Here is a 24,526-nt window from a genome sequence, read left to right as displayed (position 1 = left end):
TTGAAGGAAAACATCTTTATTACTTTTGTTGAATTATTAAATGCAACTTTGGGATTTTTATTGACATGAATTAACAGTGTCCATCAGTGCATGTGAAATGTTCACAAAACTCGGTTTACCGCTGGAATTATTGAAGATCATCAACAGAACAGTCAATGAGATCGCTTCATGTCCCACCACACAAGAGTAAGAAGCACCTCTGCCCCACTCCTCCGCTGTAATGGTTAACAGGCTATACATGAAGAAGGAGGTGTTGTGGCTCTCTGCCATCACCTCGGTGTTCTTGTAGTCACTGGGATTCACAGGCTTGTCATTGTTTGTCCACTTGACAAAGACCTCTCGTGAGGAGAAACATCTCACTGAACAGGTGAGGGAGAGTAACCTCTGTGCGGAGATTTCTTCTGTTAGTGGCAGGAGGACAGGCACTGATGGCTCCAATGGTATTATTGCTGCAAACTATTTGAAACAAATATAAATCAATTATCAAAATCCAGAATTAATATTGCAATTTCACTAAATATTAAAATATGCCATGTTTAATTTGGGATTTATTCACTTTCATTTTCCAAAGGAGCAGAATGCTATCCATTCTATTCAGTAACAGAAGTAAAAAGTTTAATTTGAATGTCGCCTCTATGTTTCCAGCCCACACTCCATCCATTTGTCATTGCTGATGGTTCCACCACAAACCAGACTTCTTCCCACCTTATCTGATCTAATCAGAATAGAATACCCTTTGATGCATCTTTTTCTTAATCAGCTACTCAGCTGTCCTGTCATCAGAGGCATCATTAATGCTCCCAACGGTGTTTGCTCATTACCAATCAAAGCCTGCCATTGATGTACCTGGATCTAAATTACACATGAAATCCTTTATGCTTTTATCTCACCACTCATCTTTATCCTTATGAATGAAATCTCTCAGAGGAATCGGTAGATTTTGATGATTCACCACACATTCAAAATTATTGCCACTCAGCCAGGTTTACAGTGACCTTCTACCCCTAAGCCAGCCTGGCACCCAGCCCACCTCTACACTAACCAGCCTGACACCCTGCCCACCTCTTCACTAACTAGCCTGGCATCCTAAAAATTTCTCCACTAACCAGCCTGGCACACTGCTGACCTCTACACCAATCAGCCTGATACCCTGCCCACCTCTGCACTAAACAGTCTGGCGCCGTGCCCATCTCTCCACTAGCCAGCTTGACACCCTTTTGACCTTTACACTGACCAGCCTGGCACCCTGCCCACCTCTCCACTAACCAGCTTGACACCATGCCCAGGTCTCCAATAATTGGCTTGGCAACCTGTTGATCTCTCCACTAACAAGTTTGGCGAAGACAGACCTCCTGCATTTCAGCTCAAACTGCCCCTCACCTACCAAGCACAATTCAACCAAATTATCCTTGTGACCATTACCATTTGCGTTGATGCCACCCTGCCAGAGGAGGAGCACTCAAGCTTGCCCAGCAGGCACCCGACATCTCACAGCCTACCATCTCAAACTCTCCCACATTACGATTCCATCCCCTAACTAGCTCAGCACCTTCAAACTTCGAGCCTGCTCCACCATAAATTCATACAGCACAGAAACAGGCCCTTTGGTCCAGCTCATCCATTCTGACTAGAGTTCCCAAATTAGACTAATTCCATTTGCCTACCTTTGGCCCATTTCCATCCAGACCTATCCAGTTCTTGTATCTGTCCAAATGGCTTCTAAATGTTGTAACTGTCTCTGCATTTAGCCCTTCCTTTGGTGGTTCATTTCAATGACTGGCACAGTTGCAACATGAAGCCCTAACTCCTGTACTCAATGCTGTGACCAATGAAGGTACATGCGCCAAACACCTTCAAAAGGCTAGCTACTTGAGACAACGCTTTCAAGAATCTATGTGTCTGGACCTCCAGGTCTCTCTGTTTGACAACACTACCCAGTGCCCTACCATTAACTGAGTAAGTTGTGACCTGATTTATCTTCTCAAAAAGCAAAACGACATATTAATTTGAACTGCATCTACCACTCCTCAGCCCATTGGCCCAGCTGATCAATATCTCATTATACGTTTAGATAACTTTCACTGCCATTTATAACACCAGATTTGGTGTCATGTGCAGACTTACCAACCATGCCCCATTCAATATTTTCATGGCTTTCAACCAACTTTGTACCCTACTCGCCTTTTCCCCCATATACTCATAGTATTTTCTTGAGGATTGAAGGAATCTATCTCCTCCTTGAAATCATTTAATGTGTCGACCTCAATCAAGTTCTGTGGTGTAGAATTCCAAAGGTTGACCATTTTTTCGTTGAACAGTAAACAATCGGGATCAATTTTATCGGGTATCGGAAAGACTGTTGAGAAGCAAGATTTATGATGATCCTATGAATGGAATAGCATTCTAGAGGAGCCAAGGGACATTCTTCAGCTTCTAATTTGTATGCGGACATGTGCCTTCAGCAGCATGGTCCAAAACTGTGATCTTTGAGGATAAGGACGCACATTCATGTAAGTGCTTCACCTGAAAGCTTTCCTCCAAATAATGTTCCATCTTGTCTTGCAACTATTTCCCTGCGCCTTTACTCTTCCTCAATCACAGTCATGGAACTCACTTTCTAACAGGCGCTGTGAATGTACTAATACCACATGAACTTCAACAATTCAAGTAAGCTGGTGACAACTGGTTTCTCAAGGAGATATAAATGTCTGACACTTCCACGCCTGTCTAGAGATGCAAATAACCACTGGAAAAATTGAAAATTATTTGAGGCACTTGTGTGTCCACTCAACTAACATGCTGAAAGGTTTCCTTCTGTGTGGTTTGACTGTGTTTTTATTGACTAACAGAACTATTTCTTAATCATATAATGGGAATGAAGCTTTCCTCATTTTTAGCATGGCACTCATACATTATACTTCCCTGGAATAAAGAAATATAATGTTAATTTAATGTAATATGATGATTCAGATGTTTGAATTGGAAATTGTCAGAGATTTAAAGCTTATTTTCATGAGCAATTAATTACAGCCTCATTGTGTCACTTTAAATGCTCATAGAAATATCTTTCAGAAACGGTGTCTCCCTTTGTTATGGGCAGTCAAATCAGTAAATCTAGGCTAGGTTTTGTTTGTTAACCCAAGGTGTTAAAGAGTTTTGCCAATTGAGTTAGCTCACAGATGCACCATGATCAAAGTAAGTGGTGGAACAGCTCGAGGATTTGAATGCCCTACTCGTACTCCTACCTTCCTATCATTGAGTCATTCATTAGACTAGCACTGATGCTGAACACATTTTATTAAAATATTTCAACAAATTAATTGTTTCACACATTCTTTAAAAAAAACCCAATTTTTTGTCGATAATTTGGAATAGGAGTATCGACATTCTCTATTTGAGTGATCAGAATAACCCCCACCCCAATTACAGCAGCCACTGCACTCTGGAGTGTATTGTTACTTCATGATACAGTTCCTTGTGAAACGGCATTTCAAGATCAGATTGCTCACATTCAATGATTCTCTGATAATAACTATCTCTGAACATTCTCAATTTGATCAAATGAATTTTCTGTCCGAACAACTTATTTCATGTAAAATAACTTTTTTTAACTGAAACAACAAACTTTGAATGCTAGAAAACTGAAATAAAGACAGAAATTTCTGAAGAAACTCAGTAGGTCTGACAGCTCATGTGGAGAGAAAGCAATGTTAACACATTTCATGTCCAGAGACACCCTCTTCAGCAAATTGTTTTCATGTTTTTGGCCCAAGAACTGACACCTGCTGAGTTAGACAGCGATTAAGTTTGATTGACTCCTGTTGGAAAAGAATTCTTAGCAGAAGTACTGAATGATCTGAGATATCAATTGAAGACGAATGGAAAAGCTATCACCATCTGCTGCAAGTGTTGGATCCAATGGAAACCCCAGCGTACTGAACAATCAAATTCAGCTGCAGTACTGAGTTAATGCAAAGTAAAACAGCCTACACCTAATCTCATTATACATGCTTCAAAAATTTTACTTTGGATTAGTTATAGATGATATTGTTCGAACAGCAAGTCAAAAGCTGGGATTTCTTTGAGGACTTACTCCATTAACCCCAGCTCGAGATGCCCAAAAGCTTGTGAACAAATATTGACCTGGAAAAAGCTGCTAACCGCCAAAAGTCTGTTTAATATCGAAGAGACACAAGTCAGGAGAGCAATTAAATAGATTTAACAGGCCTCTGTGAGTGGAATTCCAACAACACCCAAACAACTCAATGTGTTTTTTTTGCCCCGAATTAAACTAATAAGAGATAGTATTACGTACTTCCCTAATATGCCTCAGAGTCAGCGACACTACTGCAACATCACAACTGATCTGAACACAATGAGCTCGACACTATCACCGAGAACACAGTCCACCTATGAGTGAATCATGTTAATTATTAACACCTTCCAGCAACCAGGGATTGTTACAGAATGCTTACCAATTGAAAGTAACATTGCAACAATTATCCAAGAATACTTTGACAACAGCTCCGAATAGTTCAAACTCTATGGTAACACAAGAATAAAACTAGAAATTGCATTGCTATATATTCACTGTCACTGGATTTCAACCTAGAACGCTCTTCCTCTTATTTCTGTGAATGTTGCTCCACCAGATGGTCGACTTAGTTTGAAATAGATTAAAATGTTTTGAAGTGTGTTATGACAGTTGCCAGTGACATTAAAAGCTGGCGATAGGTTTTCAAATAAGATTCAAAATAATTTCTGATTCTACATTATGCCACTAAACAACTGTGGACAACTGAGACACAAATAAAATATGCAGAATATTTCCATCTGCCTCGCTCAATCAAATATCCCTTGTTGACAACAACTCTTGCAATTTGCCTTTTGTTACTGAAGTGTTCATTCTGATTAGAACAATTTAGTCAGTGCTCTCAATTCTGAAGTACCTAACCAAATATTGCATTTATCGCAGATAAAAGTGGCTTTGAAGCGCGAGATGAAAATGAACTCTGTGAGATTCAGATATCTGAGCCAAACGTTTTCCAAATGGTCAGGACCGCTGGACAAGTTAGTTGGAGGTAGCACTGAAACAAACTGTACAACAGTCTTAAACCTAGCAGATGCATCTGCTCAATTCCTCATGTCAAATAGATTCACTGTAATTTAACATTCTTCAGAGGAACTAACCAGGGGTTAACCATTAAGGTGAACGACAATGTGTTCACAATGAACATAGATAACCACCGATTTAATAAACTTAATAAGTCATTGTAATTAACGAAATTATTGAAGTAAGGCATATCGCCAATTTAAGCACAGCTTCGGAGGAAAAGAATTATTCTCTAAATTATTTCACATATTCTTAAAACATTTCTTGAACTTTGGAGATGTTGCATGCACTGCATAAAGCCAATATAGCATTCCAGTGTGGAAACGCATTTGTGTTGAATACATTAGGGCAAGTATTTACTGTCATGTTTGTTTTGCAATGGCAAGTTCATTTTCTTGTTAACTGCTTTGTAATGAGCGAGAGTGTTAAAAAAGATATGAATTCAAAACGTTTCTGAATGGAGTTGCACACTTTAAGATTCTTTCTAAACGAATGTGTGCGGTACCATGGCTCAGTGGTTAGCACAGCTGTCTCACAGAACCAGTGACCCGGGTTTGATTCCAACTTCGGGTGACTGTCTATGTGGAGCTTGCACATTCTCCATGTGTCTGCATGGGTGCTCTCCAGGTGCTCTGGTTTCCTCCCACAGTCCAAAGACATGACCGTCAGGTTATTTGGCTGTGCTAAATAGCACATGGTATTCAGGTATGTGTAGGTTAAGTGCATTAGTTGGGAGAAATGGGTCTGGGTGGGCTACTCTGTGGAGGGTCGGTGTGGACTTGTTGGGCCAAATGGCTTGTTTTCAAACTGTCGGAAATCTAATCTAAATGATCACCATACTTAACTAATGTGAACCGTCTCCGTTAGATTGCTACATTACAATACTCGGTCAAGTATACCAATTAATATAAATATTGCTCTATTTTCAGTGTTTGAGTAAACAAGGTGTTCTGTTACCCTTTAGTTCCTGTCTTCTGCAAATTTGTGATCTCTGCATATGTCTGGAAACATAGATGTAAAATATATTGTCTGGGTTTGCAGCAAGTATTTCCATGGTTTCAGAGTAGATTTCCTACAGTATGGAAACAGGCCATTTGGCCTAACAAGTCCACACCGACCCTGAAAACAGTAACCCCCCAAACCCATTCCCCCAGCCTGTATTTACCCCTGAATAAAGCAACCTAACCTACAGGTCCCTGGATTCTATGTGCAATTTACCATAGCCAATTCACCTAACTTGCACATCTTTGGATTGTGGGAGGAAACCAGAGGAAACCCATACAGACACTGGGAGAATATGCAAACTCCACACATCCGAGGCTGCAATCGAACCCGGGTCCCTGGCACTGTGAGTCAGCAACACTAACCACTGAGCCACCATGCTGCCCTGTGTGTTCACAAGTGGATTATTTTAATTAATTCGAAATTTGGCCTTGGTCACATAATTCACTACAGCAGTTGTTTCCTAACGAATGACTGTTTAGTTGATATTTTGTTGTAAAATGTTACTATTTATTTAAAACGCAATGACTGGGCACACCTAAAGCACTGTGCAGATTAAATCACACAGTTAGTGTTTTCATTTTTTCCTGCAAATTCAGTTTAATCAGGGACAAAACAATTATTCACTCAAGTTACTTTTGAAACTGATCAAAACAATGAAATTGATCTGTTCTTCATGGAAATATTTTGAGCAGAATTTCCAAATAGTATTTGCCAATTATCTTTTCCAGCCAGAACACTTGGTTGTGATGTACAGAGGAACTGAAAAGTGTTTCTTGATTAATTATATTATAGTCATGGCATTTTCACTCAATAGCAAAAGCTATGAGAACATTATACTTATGAAATTCTATTTATATTTCCCTATGACTTGTAAACTGTTTAAAGACAGAACTTGTGATTGAACTAGACAGTTGAGTTCTGAATTTGGAATGTAAAGAGTGGTTTAGATTAATCGGTAATTATTATTTCGATGTAAAAATCACGTCCTAAAGTGTCTGTTTTCCCTTCATTTCCAAAACCTTTGGGATTTGTCTTTCACTTAATATTAGGCTTGATAAAATTTCAACTCGCATGCTGATTGAATTGAATGAGGAAACTAGAGCGGTTCACTATCACCAACCATGTAAACAGTGCAAAAACAATGTAGAAACCAGAAACAATTTCCCAAATATAACAAATTTAATGTTACCCCAGCACAGTCCCTCCTCAATAGAACAACGATCACCAAATCACAAAACTGAGGAACAATGATGTGTTTGCAGCAGAACTGGCTCTGCAAACATTTTCAGCAGAACAAGGAACATGAGGTAACCTCACACACAAAAAATTCCCAAATTGAAATCCAACAAAACTGCACACCATCAAGCAGACTAATAAATAAATTGAATAGAAATAGGAAGTCATAACAGCAGCCTTGTTTGTTAACAACAGAGTACAGGAGTTGGGAAGTCATGTTGCGGCTGTACAGGGCATTCGTTAGACCACTATTTCATCAAGCCAAATATTGCATGCAATTCTAGTCTCCACCCTATTGGAAAGATGTTGTGAAACTTGAAAGGGTTCAGAAAATATTTACAAGGACATTGCCAGGGTTGGAAGATTTGAGCCATAAGGAGAGGTTGAATAAGACAGGGCCGCTTTCCCTCGAGCGTCAGAGGCTGAGGGGTGACTTTACAGAGATTTATAAAATCATGAGCGGCATGAATAGGATAAATAGATAAAGTCTTTTCCCTGGGGTGGGAGAGTCCAGAACTAGAAGGCCTAGGTTTAGGATGAGAGGGGAAAGATATAAAAGGGACCTAAGGGGCAACATTTTCACGCAGAGTGTGGTATGTGTACGGAATGAGCTGCCAGATGAAGTTGTGGAGGCTAGTACTTTTGCAACATTTAAAAGGTATCTGGATGGCTATATGAATAGGAAGGGTTTGGAGGGATATGGGCCGGGTGCTGGCAGATGGGACTAGATTGGGTTGGGATATTTGGTCGGCATGGATGAGTTGGACAGAAGGGTGTGTTTTTGTGCTGTACATCTCTATGACTCTATGACTTAAAGCATTAACGATTCTTACAATGGTTCAATTTATTTCCAACCTGTACACCCTTCCTGATCATGTCAATCTGGTACAGTGCACAGTAGAGCAGTTGAAGGCATATATTGAGTAATCACTTTAAGGTCAAAACAAAATTAGTTCAATGGACAAACGTTACCACATTATAATTATATGTTATACTAAATTTAGTTTCAGTTACGTAATCTGATCAATTCTGCAGTTTAAGATTTTAGTCCCAATTTTTAGTTTGAATGAGGTTACTCAAAACAAACTTCACTTAGTTTACAATTAGAACTGAGATTGTTTTAAAAAAAAAGTCAATGTACTTAAATGTCGTTTCTTTTTTTATTTCTCACACTTCCGTGTTTCTGCCTTACATTGGTTTTCAGACAGTTGCAAACAGATAAAATGTTTTCAGTCAACCAGAGAAAAAAAATTGCCATACGAGTTTAACAAATGCAGAAACGATTCAGGAAAAACAAAGAACTTCACAAATATTCGTGATTAAAAGTAATCCAGACAGACAATCTCCTCACCAGAAAGAAACCACCAATTACTGAAAGCATGAAAACGCAGATCAATTCTACAAACTGAATAAGAATCCAATCAATTCAATTAAACAGAATCAAGGAAAATAAAATCAGATTCCAATCAACTCAAAACAACAGGTTTAAATGAAAGATGAATCCAAACAATTCAATTCAAAAGAATCAAATATAACAAATTCAAAAGCCAAACAACTCAGTTCAGCTGAATCAAATAAAACGAATTCAAAAGCCAAACTGCTCATTTCAACAGAATCAACTAAAACAAAATCAGAATCTAACATATCAGAATGAAATATAGCACCGCAAGAAAATGTTATGACAGTTTCTAACGTGCTTGTCATCGACAAAATTAACAAAATAAACGACAAAATACAATCATGATAAGAACGTTATGTATACGGGAATGTATTGAAGATATTTTAGCATATTTTAATCACGTTTGGTAACATTTTGAACATCTTTAAATACTTAGCACTTGTTGTCGATAATAAAACTCACAGTCAGGATGTCATTGACATTAAACATTATTTATGCTTTACTGGCTAAGAGACTTTAGGTGTTTCAAGTAACCCAGACACACAGAATGCCCATCTGATCAAAAAAAGAAATACACTGAACAATGGACTCCATCATCACCACTTTAGCTGTTTGCTGAGCCTTAATTGAAGTCTATAAACAGCTTGAACAAAAATCAGCCGGAACCAAACCAAACTCAGCACAGAATGTGAGTTTCAAGTAATTCAGAAATTATTCACATAAATAGAACGTTAATAGAAACATTTACTGAAAAAGTTTAAGGTTCTTACCTGAAATCACCGTCACCATGGTCTTTGGCCCCACTAAGCAAGAGAGAAAAAAAGCTATGTCATTGTGAGACACATTGTGTCAAATACTATGGCAGACTGTAAACTGCAAATTGTAAAATGCAGATAATTAATTTCAACGCTTCATGGAAAACAGTGATTCAGAGTCCTTTAAAAATGATTCGGTGCAATATTTCAGCATTACTATTCATTCTATTTTTAAAGCTTGGAATACTTTCACAGGTTTGGTCTGCATTTAACGTGGCAACCAACACGAAAAAAGTAGAAAAATATTCATTTGTACAGACTAGCACTACTGGATTGCATTTAAATTGTGTTTTACATTTTTCTCGCTCCTGCCATGGTAGTAATCACCAACTTGAGATAAACCCTTGTCAGTGGTTTTTATATGAGGATGTCATTGTGCACATCACTGTGACCCACTGTAGTATCACAGTGATCTAGAGTCGTACACTCATTCTCTGTTCTATACTCTCGGTCTCAACTTTCGTGTGAAATAGACATTTAGTACTGATCGGGCTTCGAATTAATGCCATAGTTACATAACACAATTAGCTGTGATTTCCCGAGCTGTCAGATATATTACAACTAACATTATGTTAAAGCATTTAGTTGATGGAAGTGTTAGCAGTACATATAACATGCCCAAAACATTGTCCCATTGTATCACCTAGTTTGCTAGTTTAAACTTTGATAGTTTTGTAAGAGGCAGCCTGAGGTCTGCTTCAGATCGTAGTTGGTATTATTGCATGTAAAACTCGTACTGACAGTTAGTTTATGGTGGATTTGACAAAATGTCCCCTTGAGCTGGTTTTGAATGAGCCCAGCCCTGGCTCCTCTCGCTGTGGTCTCTTGCACATTAATAGCTGGCGGTGTCTTCGATCTTCAGGTTACTCATGTCCAACGCGAAGATGTTGTTTGAAGTGTCTTTGGACGCAGTAAACCGATCCCTCATCGCCGAGGCATAGTAATTGCTAGATGCAGTATAGTTGCTAACCAGCCACTCCAGACCCTGTCCGGGAACTTGTCGGACCCAATACATCCAGGAGCTGCCAAGATCGAACCCACTGATTTTGCCGGTCAGTTTCAGGGTGTCGCTGGCACGGCCAGTCTTTGCCTCTGGCTGAGTCAAAATAACCTCCGACTGGACACATTTAAAAAGAAAACAAATATAACATGAACATTAATGTTGATGAAATGATGGTTAAGTCTTTTACATTCCTGGGGTAAACTAACATTGAGACAGAAAAAAAGAGACTTGAACAAAAATGCGCACATGATAAGAAAGTCAGTAACAAACTGAGAAAAATTGCCGATACAATCATTCTGATAACTTATGGAAACGGTTTTGTCAAGATCTTTCGAAACAAACCCGATCCAGAAGTGTTGAATTACTATCCAGTGCCCAGGATTATATGGCCCTCTGAAAGGGGCGGGCTTACAGGTTCCGTCTGTTGGTTTCCTGCTGGAGGCTGAGACTAGATCCTGGTTATCACCTTGCACAGCCCGAACAGATGGGCTCAGATATTTACATGAGATTATTCTTAAACATGGACATGTACACATCTTGGGATTAGAGAGTCTTGAGAGTTTTAGAGTGTTTACATCCAGAACATCTTGGGATATTGTTTTGCTGAATAGCTTATTTGGAAGTGTTTTTTAATGGTGCAAGTAAAATTGAACAGCTTGAGATCGGTTTCAGGTAATCGTTTCCAATATTTTGCTTAAAATAACAAAACAAATGCAATTGGAAGTTAGCTCCCTTTATTTCTACATTCAACCATAAGCAGGTAAAGCTAAAAAGAAGTTCAATAATATTATCAGCCAATAAAATGAATGCCTTTATTTTTGATGACACTCCAAGTCTCTCTCACATTACAAAGTAGCATATCATTTCTAAATTCCATTCAGGCAGCCTAATATGGAGCATGTCGAAAGTGATTATGTTCAGAATGTGGGCATATGTCACTAAACAGTTTGAACCTGGAGATTAGAAGAACCTCCTTACATTGCAGTATGTCTCTCCTTGCGTCTTTTTTTCAAATTGCTCCGACCCTAAAATACAAAGTAAAGGAAAGCTGTGTGCCTGAGAATTTTTAAAAAAGTGAGTTGACAGTGAGACGTTACTCTCAGGTAAACTTTTGAAAGAGAATCTAATGAATTAGAACAGGCCGGCCCATAAGTTAATAAAAAAAACTTCAACATCTAAACCATTGCACGTAACTGTCTGGGTACATCAGGAGTGTCTGGTAAGTTACAGAGTATTACAGTAATAATTGCCACGGATGTACGTCATAAACAGTACATTTCTCTGCTCACTGGTAGCTCTGACAGGGACTGTTAACCAACATAAATCAGCAAATAAATTAGCCATTACCCTACCATAAAGTGCCCACTCAGTTTTAATGAGATGCATGAGTCAGAGAGTGGTGCAGCAATTTTCGCGAGTTCGAGCCAATTCAAGTTTATTAATTTACTTTGAGACGATAAGAAATGTTAGTGCAGTGTGGGTGTTTGGATCCATTAACTTTACATTCAAGAGATTTAAAGATACACAAGAAACAGGGTGAACCAACTGAAATGTCCTTTGGGTGGAAGTAAAGAAGTTCCTGCCATGCAATCGGTTTCCTGTTTGCCGATAGTCACACAGTGAATGCTGTATTCGATGAATTTCCTTTTTAAAGAAGAAATGCCAAGTGAACTGTGTTCCACGCTGGATAAATGAGAAAATATAGTTGGTTTGGTAGGATTTCATTCTCGTTGATTAATTTTCCATTTAATCTGCCAGATACAATAATTGGCAGCAATTAAGCAGACTGCAGAAGAGTTGCCAGTTTCATTTACCGGAAGCATCTGGCGTTCCTACAGTAGATGAAAGATATTTTGTCACACGGTTGACCACTTTCTGGGAAAAAGGGCGAAAGAGAGGACTGCAGATGCTGGAGATTACCGTCAAGATAAGAGTGGTGCTGGAAAAGCACAGCAGGTCAGGCAGCATCCGAGGAGCAGGAAAATCGATGTTCCGGGCAGGAGCCCTTCATCAGGAATGACCATTTGCTGGGAAGCCTACTGTAAACCACAACCACTGCCTCCACTGAAGTAAATCTACTCAGCAACAATGCTGGAGAAAATCTCCTTTTTCAGTTGTGTAACTTGGAGAACATTAAAGGAAATATTCGCAGAGTCTCGAACACTATCTAAACATCATCAGTTCACTGGAAAATCACGACAGCATGTATAATATTGAGAAAAAAATGATAAATATTCATAGAGTCATGGAGTGATACAGGATGGAAACAGACCCTTCGGTCCAACTAGTCCATGCCAGTCATAATCCCAAACTAAACTAATCCCACCTGTGTAAGCTTGGCCCATATCCTTCCAAACATTTAATATTCATGTAATTATGCAAATGTCTTTTAAAAGTTGTAACAGTACCCACTTCCAACTCATCCCACACACGAACCGTTCAGTGTAAACACTTGCCTCTAATATCTTTTTTTTCCTTACAACAATCTCCTACAGTTGAAATCCCCCACCCGAGGGAAAATACGTTTGCCATTCACCTTAACACTCATGACTTTATAAACTGTATAAGGTCACCCCTCGAACTCTCACCCTCCAGTGAAAAATGTTCCAGTCTATCTGGATTTCTAATGGTGACTCTGTTCCCTCACATTCTGCTGCGTTATTAAACTAAAGATCCTCCTGCCACCCCAGGTCCACAAAGACAGTCTCTTGATACTAGTTCAAAGAATTGAAAGGAAGTTCTCCCAGCCGTATTGTTCAATTTTATTTTGCTTCAAACACCATCAAAAAATAGATATCCATGTCATTGCTGGTTTATGGGAGACTGCCATGTACACAGTATCTACTGAAATATGTACAGTACCATCCTGAATGTATTTCACAGGTTCACCTGTCGCTCACAAATGCAGTTGTGAATAGTAAACATCAGAGAATAGTGAACAACCCCTTCTTGTACTTTGCTCTTTGTGAAAACCTTGTTGTCAATAATGAATCAAAACAAAGGGTGTTTTTAAAAAAAAAACTTTCTTAATTCATATTGCTGATCTTGGCTGAACAAAGGGATGCTACTATCAACATTTCTGGGGTACATGTCTGCATTAATTTTCATGTCAGTTTACTTTGACATTAAGGAGAAAGTGAGGTCTGCAGATGCTGGAGATCAGAGCTGGAAATGTGTTGCTGGAAAAGCGCAGCAGGTCAGGCAGCATCCAGGGAACAGGAGAATCGACGTTTCGGGCATAAGCCCTTCCTACTTTGACATTAAGTCAAGAATATTAAAAATGACGCGTGAAACACTTTTAGAAACAGGCCGTTAAGCTGCTCAGGGCTGCACCAACTGTTTGAATATTGACGTAGTTCTGCCAGTACTTTATCCAATAAGCCAGGATTTACAGCATTGGAGGTCATATCTGTGTTGGTAATGGATTAAACCCTACACAATGTTCCCGAAATGATAAGTGAAACGTGTCCATTGTGGAGAAATGGGAAAATATAATTTGTTTGGTTAGATTTTATTTTAGTTGATCCATATTCACTTTAATGGCTGCTCGTGGTTTTTGCACTATTACCATCAAATTTTGACGTGAATATTCGGGAATGATGATTTTTTCCCACAGTTCCTGGTGAAGGAGTAATTTATGTGATATGAGTTAACGTTAATGAAACTAAAACTAAAAACGACAATTGGAATAAATTACGACATCCACACAGACATACTCATGGACACACACACATGCACACACTCTCTCATCTAATCGCAGAATAATTGGTCACCTCATTACAGTCAGAATGGAAGTATTTTAGAATGAGTCTCAGAAGATCCTGCTTAGACTGGAAGAAAGCAGCAATAACGAAATCCTAACTTGCCTGGATTTGTTCATCTTGGAGCAGAGGAGGCTGAGGAGAATTTTTCTTCAGAAACACACAGTTCTCGTGTCTGGATAAAATTGATGGGAAAGGACTCTTTTGCTTGGGGGGAAGCTCGGTAAATAAGGTAGCAGAAAGAGAGAACTGCAAATGCTGGAGATCAGAGTCGACAGTAATATCGACTCTCGGTAAATAAGGTGATTGAAAACAAAATGACAGGAAGGTTCTGGAAGCTCACTCCCTGAAAGGATAATAGATGCAGGAACACTCAAATTATTTAAAATATCCTTGGCTATATACTTCAAGTGGTTACAACCTGCAGGGTTACAGACAATATGCTATAAAGTGGCTGGTGGTTGGAAGGCTCTGTTTTCAGGTGGTGCAGGTCCGATGGGCGAAGTGATCTCTCTCTATCGTGAAAACTTTCCATTACTGTAAATCCATCGTCCTACTATCCCTAATTAAGAAGCTCTAATTCACATGATTTATTCTCGAAATGTTCCAAGCTTTTTTCAATGACATCACATGTCAATAAACTCCACCCTACACTCTGACTAGTGATGTGGAAATTAATGGTTTAATTGATGGCCCCAGACGGTGCTTGGGACAGTATCCCTTTATTCAGCTAAGGTCAGCAATGTTAATTAACAAAATGAAAGGCACACACCATACTTTTACACAGATCAGCCAGTTTCATCTGCAGTTTGACACAACTTAAAATTCAGACCATTGCACAGGAGATAGATGAGTCCTAATAACATTGGAAATGATTTTCTTTGATAAAAGGATCCATTGGAGATTTGCTCAGAGCAATTCGTGTGAACCAACTTGCTTCATTTTTTATGGGGTAACACACGAATAGATACTATAATCCGATTGATGGGAACCATTTTCTCTTCAGAAGTTATTTGAAAACGTCCTTCACAACAGTGTCCGAGCAAATTTTCAAAATTATTGATCAAGGGGACAAGTTTTTTTTGGACTCAAGGGAAATCCAGAATGATATTTTGTAATTGTTTGGGCGTGTGATTGCTTTCAATTTTTGACTATGACATTGGTGCAGAATGCACAACATCACAATTTGCTCTAACATGAAACTAGCAACCACTGAGAACCAGGAAGACGATGCTTCAGAATTTAAAGATCTAGTGAGCTTCGTGGAATGGGCGGACGAATGATACACGAAATTTAATAAAGGCATTTTTGAAATGATTGATTTAGCTAGGAAGAATGTCGAGACACAAATTCACATCTCTGTTTGCATTTCAATACACCAACAATTTCTTTTCTATTATATTCTAAATTGCTTGTATCTCTGTCTGTTTATGTTTAGAACACCTTGTATTGTTCCTGGGTTAAGATAGTTTATTTATTTCCCTCAAAACTATATCTATTACATACTGTATTTTGTCTCAGTAGTGACCAAAATCGGTCTGGTCTCAGCTTATATCACTGAGGTGCTTTTTCAGAAAGTGAATCTCCCCACCTGTTATGTCAAAATACTCTGTTACTGCTTAGATCAAAATAAATCTTGTTAATGTCATTGCAAATTAAGGCTCGGTAATATTGTTTTTTTATTGTAAATGAACAGGAACAGGAAATATTCTAGGAGAATGTGAGGACTGCACATGCTGGAGATCAGAGTCGAGAATGTAGTGTTGGAAAAGCACAGCAGGTCAGGCAGCATCAAAGGAGCAGGAGAATCGATGTCAATGGGAAGACACCTTCCTGAAAAAGGGCTTATGCTCGAAACGTCGATTCTCTTGCTCCTTTGATGCTGCCTGACCTGCTGCGCTTTTTCAGCAACACATTTTTCAGCTCTGATCTCCAGCATCTGCAGGCCTCACTTTCTCCATCAGAGACTATGGGGCTGTTTTGTACCAGACAGGAGGAGATACGTATTTGACTCTGTGGGGCTAGTTTAAAACAGACATGGGGACATTAGCAATATTGGCTGTTGGGCTGGTTTATGTCAGACAGGAGGACATTGGTGTGAGTGTCTGTGGCTCTGTTTTATACCAAACAAGATGAGATTCACATCAGTGACTGTGGGCTAGTTTATTTCAGACATGGGGAGATTGGTGTCAGTGTCTGTGGGGCTGGATTGTATCAAACAGGGAGTCATTGGTGTCAGTGACTGTGGGTTTGGTTTATATCAGACAGGGGGAGATTGGTGTCAGTCACTGTGGGGCTCATTTATATCAGACAGGATTAGAGTGGTGTCAGTGTCTGTGGGGCTGGTTTCTATCAGATGGGGGAGGGGGTGGAATTGGTGTCAGTGTCTGTGAGTCTGGATATATCAGGATTGTGGAAGGGGGAGATTGGTGTCAGTCACTGTGGGGCTCATTTATATCAGACAGGATTGGAGTAGTGTCAGTGTCTGTGGGGCTGGTTTCTATCAGACAGGGGAAGACTGGTTTCTGTGAGTGTACGGGTGGTTTATATCAAACAAGATGAGTTTGACTTCAGTGACTGTGGGGCTGGTTTATATCAGAAAAGGGGAGATTTGTGTCAATGATTTTAGGGCTGGTTTATATCAGACGGGGGAGGGGGTGGAATTGGTGTCAGTGTCTGTGAGTCTGGATATATCAGGATTGTGGAGATAGGTGTCAGTGTCTGTGGGGCTGGTTTATATCAGACAGGGGGAGATTGGGGTCAGTGACTGTGGATCTGCTTTATATCCAACAGGAGGAGATTGGTGTTTTTGACTGTGGGCTGGTTTACATCAGACTGGAGGATATTGGTATCAGTGTCTGTGGGATTGGTTATGTCAGACAGGGGGAGATTGGTGTCAGCGTCTGTGGGGCTGGTTTATATCAGACAGGGGGAGATTGGGGTCAGTGACTGTGGATCTGCTTTATATCCAACAGGAGGAGATTGGTGTTTTTGACTGTGGGCTGGTTTACATCAGACTGGAGGATATTGGTATCAGTGTCTGTGGGATTGGTTATGTCAGACAGGGGGAGATTAGCGTCAGTGACTGTGGGGCTGGTTTATATCAGACAGGAGTGGAATGGTGTCAGTGACTGTGGGGCTGGTTTATATCAGACAGGAGGTGATTGGTGTCAGTGACGGTGGGACTGGTGTATATTAGACGTGGGAGATGGGTGTCACTGACAATGGGGGTCGTTTATATCAGACAGAGGGAGGTTAGTGTCAGTGACTGTTGTGCTGCTTTATATCAGACAGGAGGAGATTGGTATCAGAGACTGTGGGGATGGTTTATACCAGATATGTGGAGATTGGTTTCAGAGACTGTGGGGCTGTTTTATATCAGACAGGAGGAGATAGGTATCAGAGACTGTGGGGATGGTTTATACCAGATATGTGGAGATTGGTTTCAGAGACTGTGGGGCTGTTTTATATCAGACAGGAGGAGATAAGTATCAGAGATGGTGTGGCTGGTTTTTATCAGACAGGGCGAGATTAGTAATAATGACTGTGGGGCTGGTTTGTATCAGACAGGAGGACATTAGTTTGAGTGTCCGTGGGGCTGTTTTATACCAAACAAGATGAGATTCACATCAGTGACTGTGAGGCTGGTTTATATCAGACAGGAGAAGATTGGTATCAGAGACTGTGGAGATGGTTTATACCAGACATGGGGAGATTGGTTTCAGAGACTGTGGTGCTGTTTTATATCAGACAGGAGGAGATTGGTATCAGAGACTGTGGGGCTGTTTTATATCAGACGGGGAGATTAGTAATAGTGACTGTGGAGCTGGTTTATATCATAGAGGAGGACATTGGTGTGAGTGTCGGTCGGTCTGTTTTATACTAAACAAGATGAGATTCACATCAGTGACTGTGAGGCTGGTTTATATCAGACAGGAGAAGATTGGTGTCAGTGACTGTGGGCTGAAAATGTATTTTAGGAATAGCGCAGCAGATCAGGCAGCATCCAAGGAGCAGGGGAATCGACGTTTCAGGCATGAGCCCTTCTTCAGGACTGTGGCTGTGATCAATGACTGTGGGTTTGGTTTATATCGAACATGGGGAGACTGGTTTCTGTGAGTGTATGGGTGGTTTATATCAAAAGAGATATAAACTGCTCGGTCTGTGGGAAGGGATTCACTCAGTTCTCTGACCTGCGAGCTCACTCTGAGGAAAAGGTCATTCACTTGTTCCCAGTGTGGGGGGAGAGATTCACTCAGATGTAGCGGAGTGGACTCGATGGGCCAAATAGCCTTACTGCCACTCCTATGTCTTATGTCTTAAGATGAGTTTGAGTTCAGTGACTGTGGGGTGGGTTTATATCAGACAGGAGGAGATTGGTGCTAGTGCCTGTGGGGCTGTTTTATATCAGAAAAGGGGAGATTTGTATCAGTGTCTGTAGGGCTGGTTTATATCAGACGTGGGGTGGTTGGAATTGGTGTCATTGTCTGTTGGGCTGGATGTATCGGGGAGGGGGAGATAGGTGTCAGTGTCTGTGGGGCTGGTTTATATCAGTAAAGGGGAGATTGTGTCAGCGTCTGTGGGCTGGTGTATATCAGACAGGGTGAGATTGGTGTCAGTGCCTGTAGGGCTGGTTTTTATCAGACAGGGGGCGATTGGTGTCAGTGACTGTGAATCCGGTTTACATTCGACAGGAGCAGATTGGTGTCAGTGACTGTGGGACTGATTTATATCAGGGAGAGTGATATTGGGATCAGTGACTGTCCAGCGGGATTATATCCCACAGGTGAAGATTGGTGTCAGTGACTGTGGGGCTGGTTAAGATCAGATTTAGGGACATCGGTGTCAGTGACTGTGAGACTGGTATATATCATACAGGGAGAGATTGTGTTAGTGACTGTGGGGCTGGTTTTTATCACACAGGAGGAGATTGGTGTCAGTGAGCTTTGGGCTGGTTTATATCTTACGGGAGGAGATTGGTGCCAGTGGCTGTGGGACTGGTTTATGTCAGACTGGGTGATATTGGGGTCCGCGAATGATGGGCTCGTTTATATCTGACAAGGGAAAATTGGTATCAGTTTCTGTGGGTCTGGTTCATATCAGATAGGATGAGATTGGTGTCACTGACTGTGGGGCACATTTATATCGTACTGCAGGAGAAAGGTTTCAGTGACTGTGAGACTTATTTATATCAGATTGTGTGATTTTGGGGTCTGTGACAGTGGGGCTGGTTTATATCAGACAGGGGGAGATTGGTTTCGGAGTGTATGGGTGGTTTATAGCAAAAAAAATGACAATGACATCAGTGATTGTGAAGCTGGTTTATATTAGACAGGAGTTGATTGGTGTCAGTGTCTGTGGGGCTAGTTTATATCAGAAAAGAGGAGATTGGTGTAAGTGTCTGTGGGCTTGGTTGATATCAGAAAGGTGGAGATTGGTGTCAGTGTCTGTGTGGTTTGTTTATATCAGACAGGGGGAACATAGAACATAGAACATTACAGCGCAGTACAAGCCCTTCGGCCCTCGATGTTGTGCCGCCCTGTCATACTATTTTGAAGCCCATCCCACCTACGCTATTCCATGTACGTCCTTATGCCTGTCCAATGATGACTTAAATGCATTTAATTTTGGCGAATCTACTACCGTTGCAGGCAAAGCATTCCATACCCTTACTACTCTCAGCGACTGTGGAGCTGGTTTATGTCCGACAGAGGGAGATTGGTATTTGTGACTGTGGGGCTGCTTGACATCAGACAGGAGGATATTTTTGTTAGTGTTTGTTGGACAGGTTTATGACAGACAGAAGGAGATTAGTGTTAGTGAGTGTGGGGTAGGTTTATACCAGACAGGAGGAAATTGGTGTCAGTACTGTTTGCCTGGTTTATATCAGAGAGGGAGAGATTGGTGTCAGTGTCTGTGGGGCTGGTTTATATCAGACAGGAGGAGATTGGTGTCAGTGACTGTGGTGCTGGTTTATATCAGACAGGAGGAGATTGGTGTCAGTGACTGTTGGATTGGTTTATATCAGGGAGGGGTATACTGGGGTCAGTGTCTGAGTGGCTGCTTTAAATCAGATGGGGGAGATTGGTGTCAGTGACTGTGGGGATTGTTTTTATCAGACAAGAGGAGATTGGTGTCAGTGACTATGGGACTAGTTTATGTCAGACTGGATGATATTGTGGTCAGTGACTGTGGGGCTCGTTTATCTCGGGCAAGGGAAAATTAGTGTCAGTGTCTGTGCGACTGGTTTAAATCAGACAGGATGAGATTGGTATCAGTGACTGTGTGGCTCGTTTATATCATACAGTTGGAGAAAGGTGTCAGTGACTGTGAGACTTGTGTATATCAGATTGGGTGATATTGAGGTCTGTGACTGTGGGACTGAGTTATATCAGACATGGTGACATTGGTGTCAGTGATTCTGGGGTTGTTTCTTTTTCAGACGGGGGAGAATGGTATCAGTTTCTGTGGGGCTGGTTTATATGAGACAGGGTAAGATTGGTTTCTGTGAGTGTATGGGTGGTTGATATCAAACAAGATGAGATTGACATCAGTGACTGTGGGAGTGGTTTATATCAGACAGGAGTAGACTGGTGTCAGTGTCTGTGGGGCAGGTTTATATCAGACAGATTTAGATTGGTATCAGTGTCTGTGAGGCTGGATTATTTCAGAAAGGGGGAAATTGGAATCAGTATCTCTAGGGCTGATTTATATCAGCAAGGGGGAGATTGGTGTTTGTGACTGTGGTGCTAGTTTATATCAGACAGGGGAGATTTGTGTCATTGTCTGTGAAGCTGTTTTATATCAAAGAGTGGGGGATTGATGTGGAGCTGGTTTATATCAGACAGGAGGGGATTGGTGTCAGTGACTGAGTGGCTGCTTTATATTAGAAGGGGGAGATTGGTTTTAGCGACTATGGGGTTGGTTTATATCAGAATGGAGGAGATTGATGACAGTGACTGTGGTGCTGGTTAATGCCAGATAGGGGGAGATTGGTGTCAGTGACTGTGAGACTGGATTATACCAGACAAGGGGAGATTGGTGTCAGTGTCTGTGGGGCTGTTTTACATCAGACAGGATGAGATTGGTGTCAGTGACTGTGGGGCTTGTTTATATCATACAGTAGGAGAAAGGTGTCAGTGACTGAGACTTGTTTATATCAGATTGTTTGATATTGGGATCTGTGACTGTGGGACTGATTATGTCAGACAGGGGGAGATTGGTGTCAGTTTCTGTGGGGCTGCTTTATATCAGACAGGGGAAGATTGGTTTCTGTGAATGTATGGGTGGTTTATATTGACATCAGTGACTGTGGGGTTGGTTTATATTAGACAGGAGAGATTGATGTCAGTGACTGTGGTACTGGTATATATAAGACAGGAGGAGATTGGTGTCAGTGTCTGTGGGGCTGGTTTATATCAGACAGGGGTAGATTGATGTCAATGTCTGTGGGACTGGTTTATCATCAATGCCACACTCACAGGAATCCGATTCACGAGAGAAGAAGAAAAGGATAGCCAACTCCCATTCCTAGACGTGATGGTACAGAGAACACCAGACGGAGAATTCACTACAAGAGTATACAGGAAAGCCACACACACAGACCAAGTCCTAAACTATGAAAGTAACCACCCCAACACACACAAACGAAGCTGCATCAGGACACTATTCAAAAGGACTTTCCCTGGAGTGGGGGAGTCCAGAACTAGAGGGCATAGGTTTAGGGTGAGAGGGGAAAGATATAAAAAAGACCAAAGGGGCAACGTTTTCACGCAGAGGGTGGTACGTTTATGGAATGAGCTGATAGAGGAAATGGTGGAGGCTGGTGCAATTGCAACATTTAAGAGGCATTTGGATGGGTATATGAATAGGAAGGGTTTGGAGGGATATGGGCTGGGTGCTGGCAGGTGGGACTAGATTGGGTTGGGATATCTGGTCGGCATGGACAGGTTGGACCGAAGGGTCTGTTTCCATGCTGTACGTCTCTATGATTCTATGACTCTATGACTGTGGCAATAGATTTTCTCAGACAGTGGGAGATTAGTGTCTGTGTCTGTAGGGCTGGTTCATATCAGAAAGTTGGAGATTGGTGTCAGTGTCTGTTGGACTGGTTTATGTAAACCTGGAGGAGATTAGTGTCAGTGACTGTGGGGCTGGATAATATCAGACAGGAGGGGATTGGTGTCAGCGACTGTCAGACTGGTTTATTTTTGACGAAGGAGATTGTTATCACTGGCTATGGGGCTGGTTTATATCAGACTGACCGAGATTGGTCTCAGTGTCTCTGGGGCTAGTTTATATCTTTCGGGGAGATGATGTCAGTGTTTGTGGGGAGATTAGTGTCAGTGTCTGCGGGGCTGGTTCATATCAGAAAGGGGGAAATTGGGGTCAGTGTCTGTGGCGTGGTTTATATCAGACATACGGAGATAGGGGTCAGCGTCTGAGAGGCTGGTTTATATCCGACAGGAGTAGATTAGTGCCAGTGACTGTGGGGCTGGTTTATATTTGACGGAGGCGATTGTTGTCACTGGCTTTGGGGCTGGTTTATATCAGACTAACCGATATTGGTGTCAATGTCTCTGGGGCTGGTTCATATCAGAAAGGGGGAAATTGGGGTCCGTGTCTGTGGCGCTGGTTTATATCAGACATACGGAGATAGGTGTCAGCGTCTGAGGGGCTGGTTTATATCCGACAGGGGAGAATGTTGTTTCTGACTGTGGGGCTGGTTTATATCAGACAGGAGGAGATTGCTATCACTGTCTGTGAGACTGGTTTATTTCAGAAAGGGGGAGATTGGGGTCAGTGACTGTGGGGCTGGTTTACATCAGACAGGAGGAGATTGGTTTCAGTGATTGTGGGGCTGGATTATATTAGACAGAATGAGATTGGTATCAGTGTCTGTGGGGCTGGATTATATTAGACAGAATGAGATTGGTATCAGTGTCTGTGGGGCTGATTATATCATACTGTAGGAGAAAGGTGTCAGTGATTGTGAGACTTGTTAATATCAGATTGTGTGTTGGGGTCTGTGTCTGTGGGACTGTTTTATATAGGACAGCAAATTTCTACTAGCCAATTAAAACTAATATTGGGCACTCGAACGGATCAGGGGCATCTTGAAGCATGACACGGACCTTAGTGTGCGTCCAGGGCTTATCTAATGGAAGTTCACCCTCATAACCGTGGTGCAAGCAAATTCTCTATTACTAATTTTGAAAATCTTATAATTCTTTCAGCAGAATATTTGTCTGGACACTAGGACCCCGCTGAATACTGACACTAGTATCTTGTGACGGAGTAGTAAGAATTGTATCAAAATTTCTAATAGCATTTTTGTCCCTAGCCAGCCTTCTTATATAGATTTTAACATGACAAAGGCATCAACTACCCTCCATATTTTATAAACAGAGAACAAACACTAAAACGAACAGAAAAGAAAATAAAAAGCAGCAAAGCAAGACAAGGCAAGCCGGACAGATACGACAGAAATAAACTCCACATAAAATATACATTAAACAACAGCCTGACAACAAGCAACAGGACTAATGATCTCTGCAGAATATTCTTGACATTCTAAAACCCTGACAATTTCGTTATAATACATCGTGATACTTTCTTTTCAGCGGTGGGGTTCTTTGTGGTGGTTGCAAAGGTGACATGACAGTGGGGAAAGAGTGAGTGAAGTCAGGGGAGGCGAGAGTGACGCATTCGGTGCTAACTGAGGTTGCAGAAGTGGCATAGCCGGAGACCATGTGGGTTGGAGTAACACACCAGGTAAAAACAGTGACTGCAGATGCTGGAAACCAGATTCTGGATTAGTGGTGCTGGAAGAGCACAGCAGTTCAGGCAGCATCCGAGGAGCTTCGAAATCGACGTTTCGAGCAAAAGGCTTTTGCCAGAAATGGCGATTTTACTGCTCCTCGGATGCTGCCTGAACTGCTGTGCTCTTCCAGCACCACTAATCCAGAATGGAGTAACGTACTAGGCAGCCTTCATGCAGGCTTCAGCCACGGAGGTAACAGCACCGTTTGCAGTACCCATAATCACAGCAGCATTCATGGAGCTGGTACTCCTGACAATGTTCATGGAGCCGATACACCTGGTGGTGTTCGTGGAGCTGGTACTCCTGGCAACACTCATGGAGCTAGTATTCCTGGCAACTTTCATGGAGCTGGTACTCCTGACAACGCTCAT

General features: G+C 41.3%; 1 gene segment (V, D, J or C); it reads right to left on the bottom strand.

Moving 5' to 3' along the window:
* Positions 1 to 24,526, bottom strand: LOC122548754. The segment is given in 3 exon segments: positions 1 to 456; positions 10,413 to 10,722; positions 24,315 to 24,526. Coding segments are annotated over 3 exon segments (921 nt in total).

The sequence above is a fragment of the Chiloscyllium plagiosum genome, chromosome 4 (genome assembly GCF_004010195.1).
Source record: "Chiloscyllium plagiosum isolate BGI_BamShark_2017 chromosome 4, ASM401019v2, whole genome shotgun sequence".
In the NCBI taxonomy this organism is placed as follows: domain Eukaryota; kingdom Metazoa; phylum Chordata; class Chondrichthyes; order Orectolobiformes; family Hemiscylliidae; genus Chiloscyllium; species Chiloscyllium plagiosum.
This window is presented reverse-complemented; position numbering and strand designations above follow the sequence as displayed.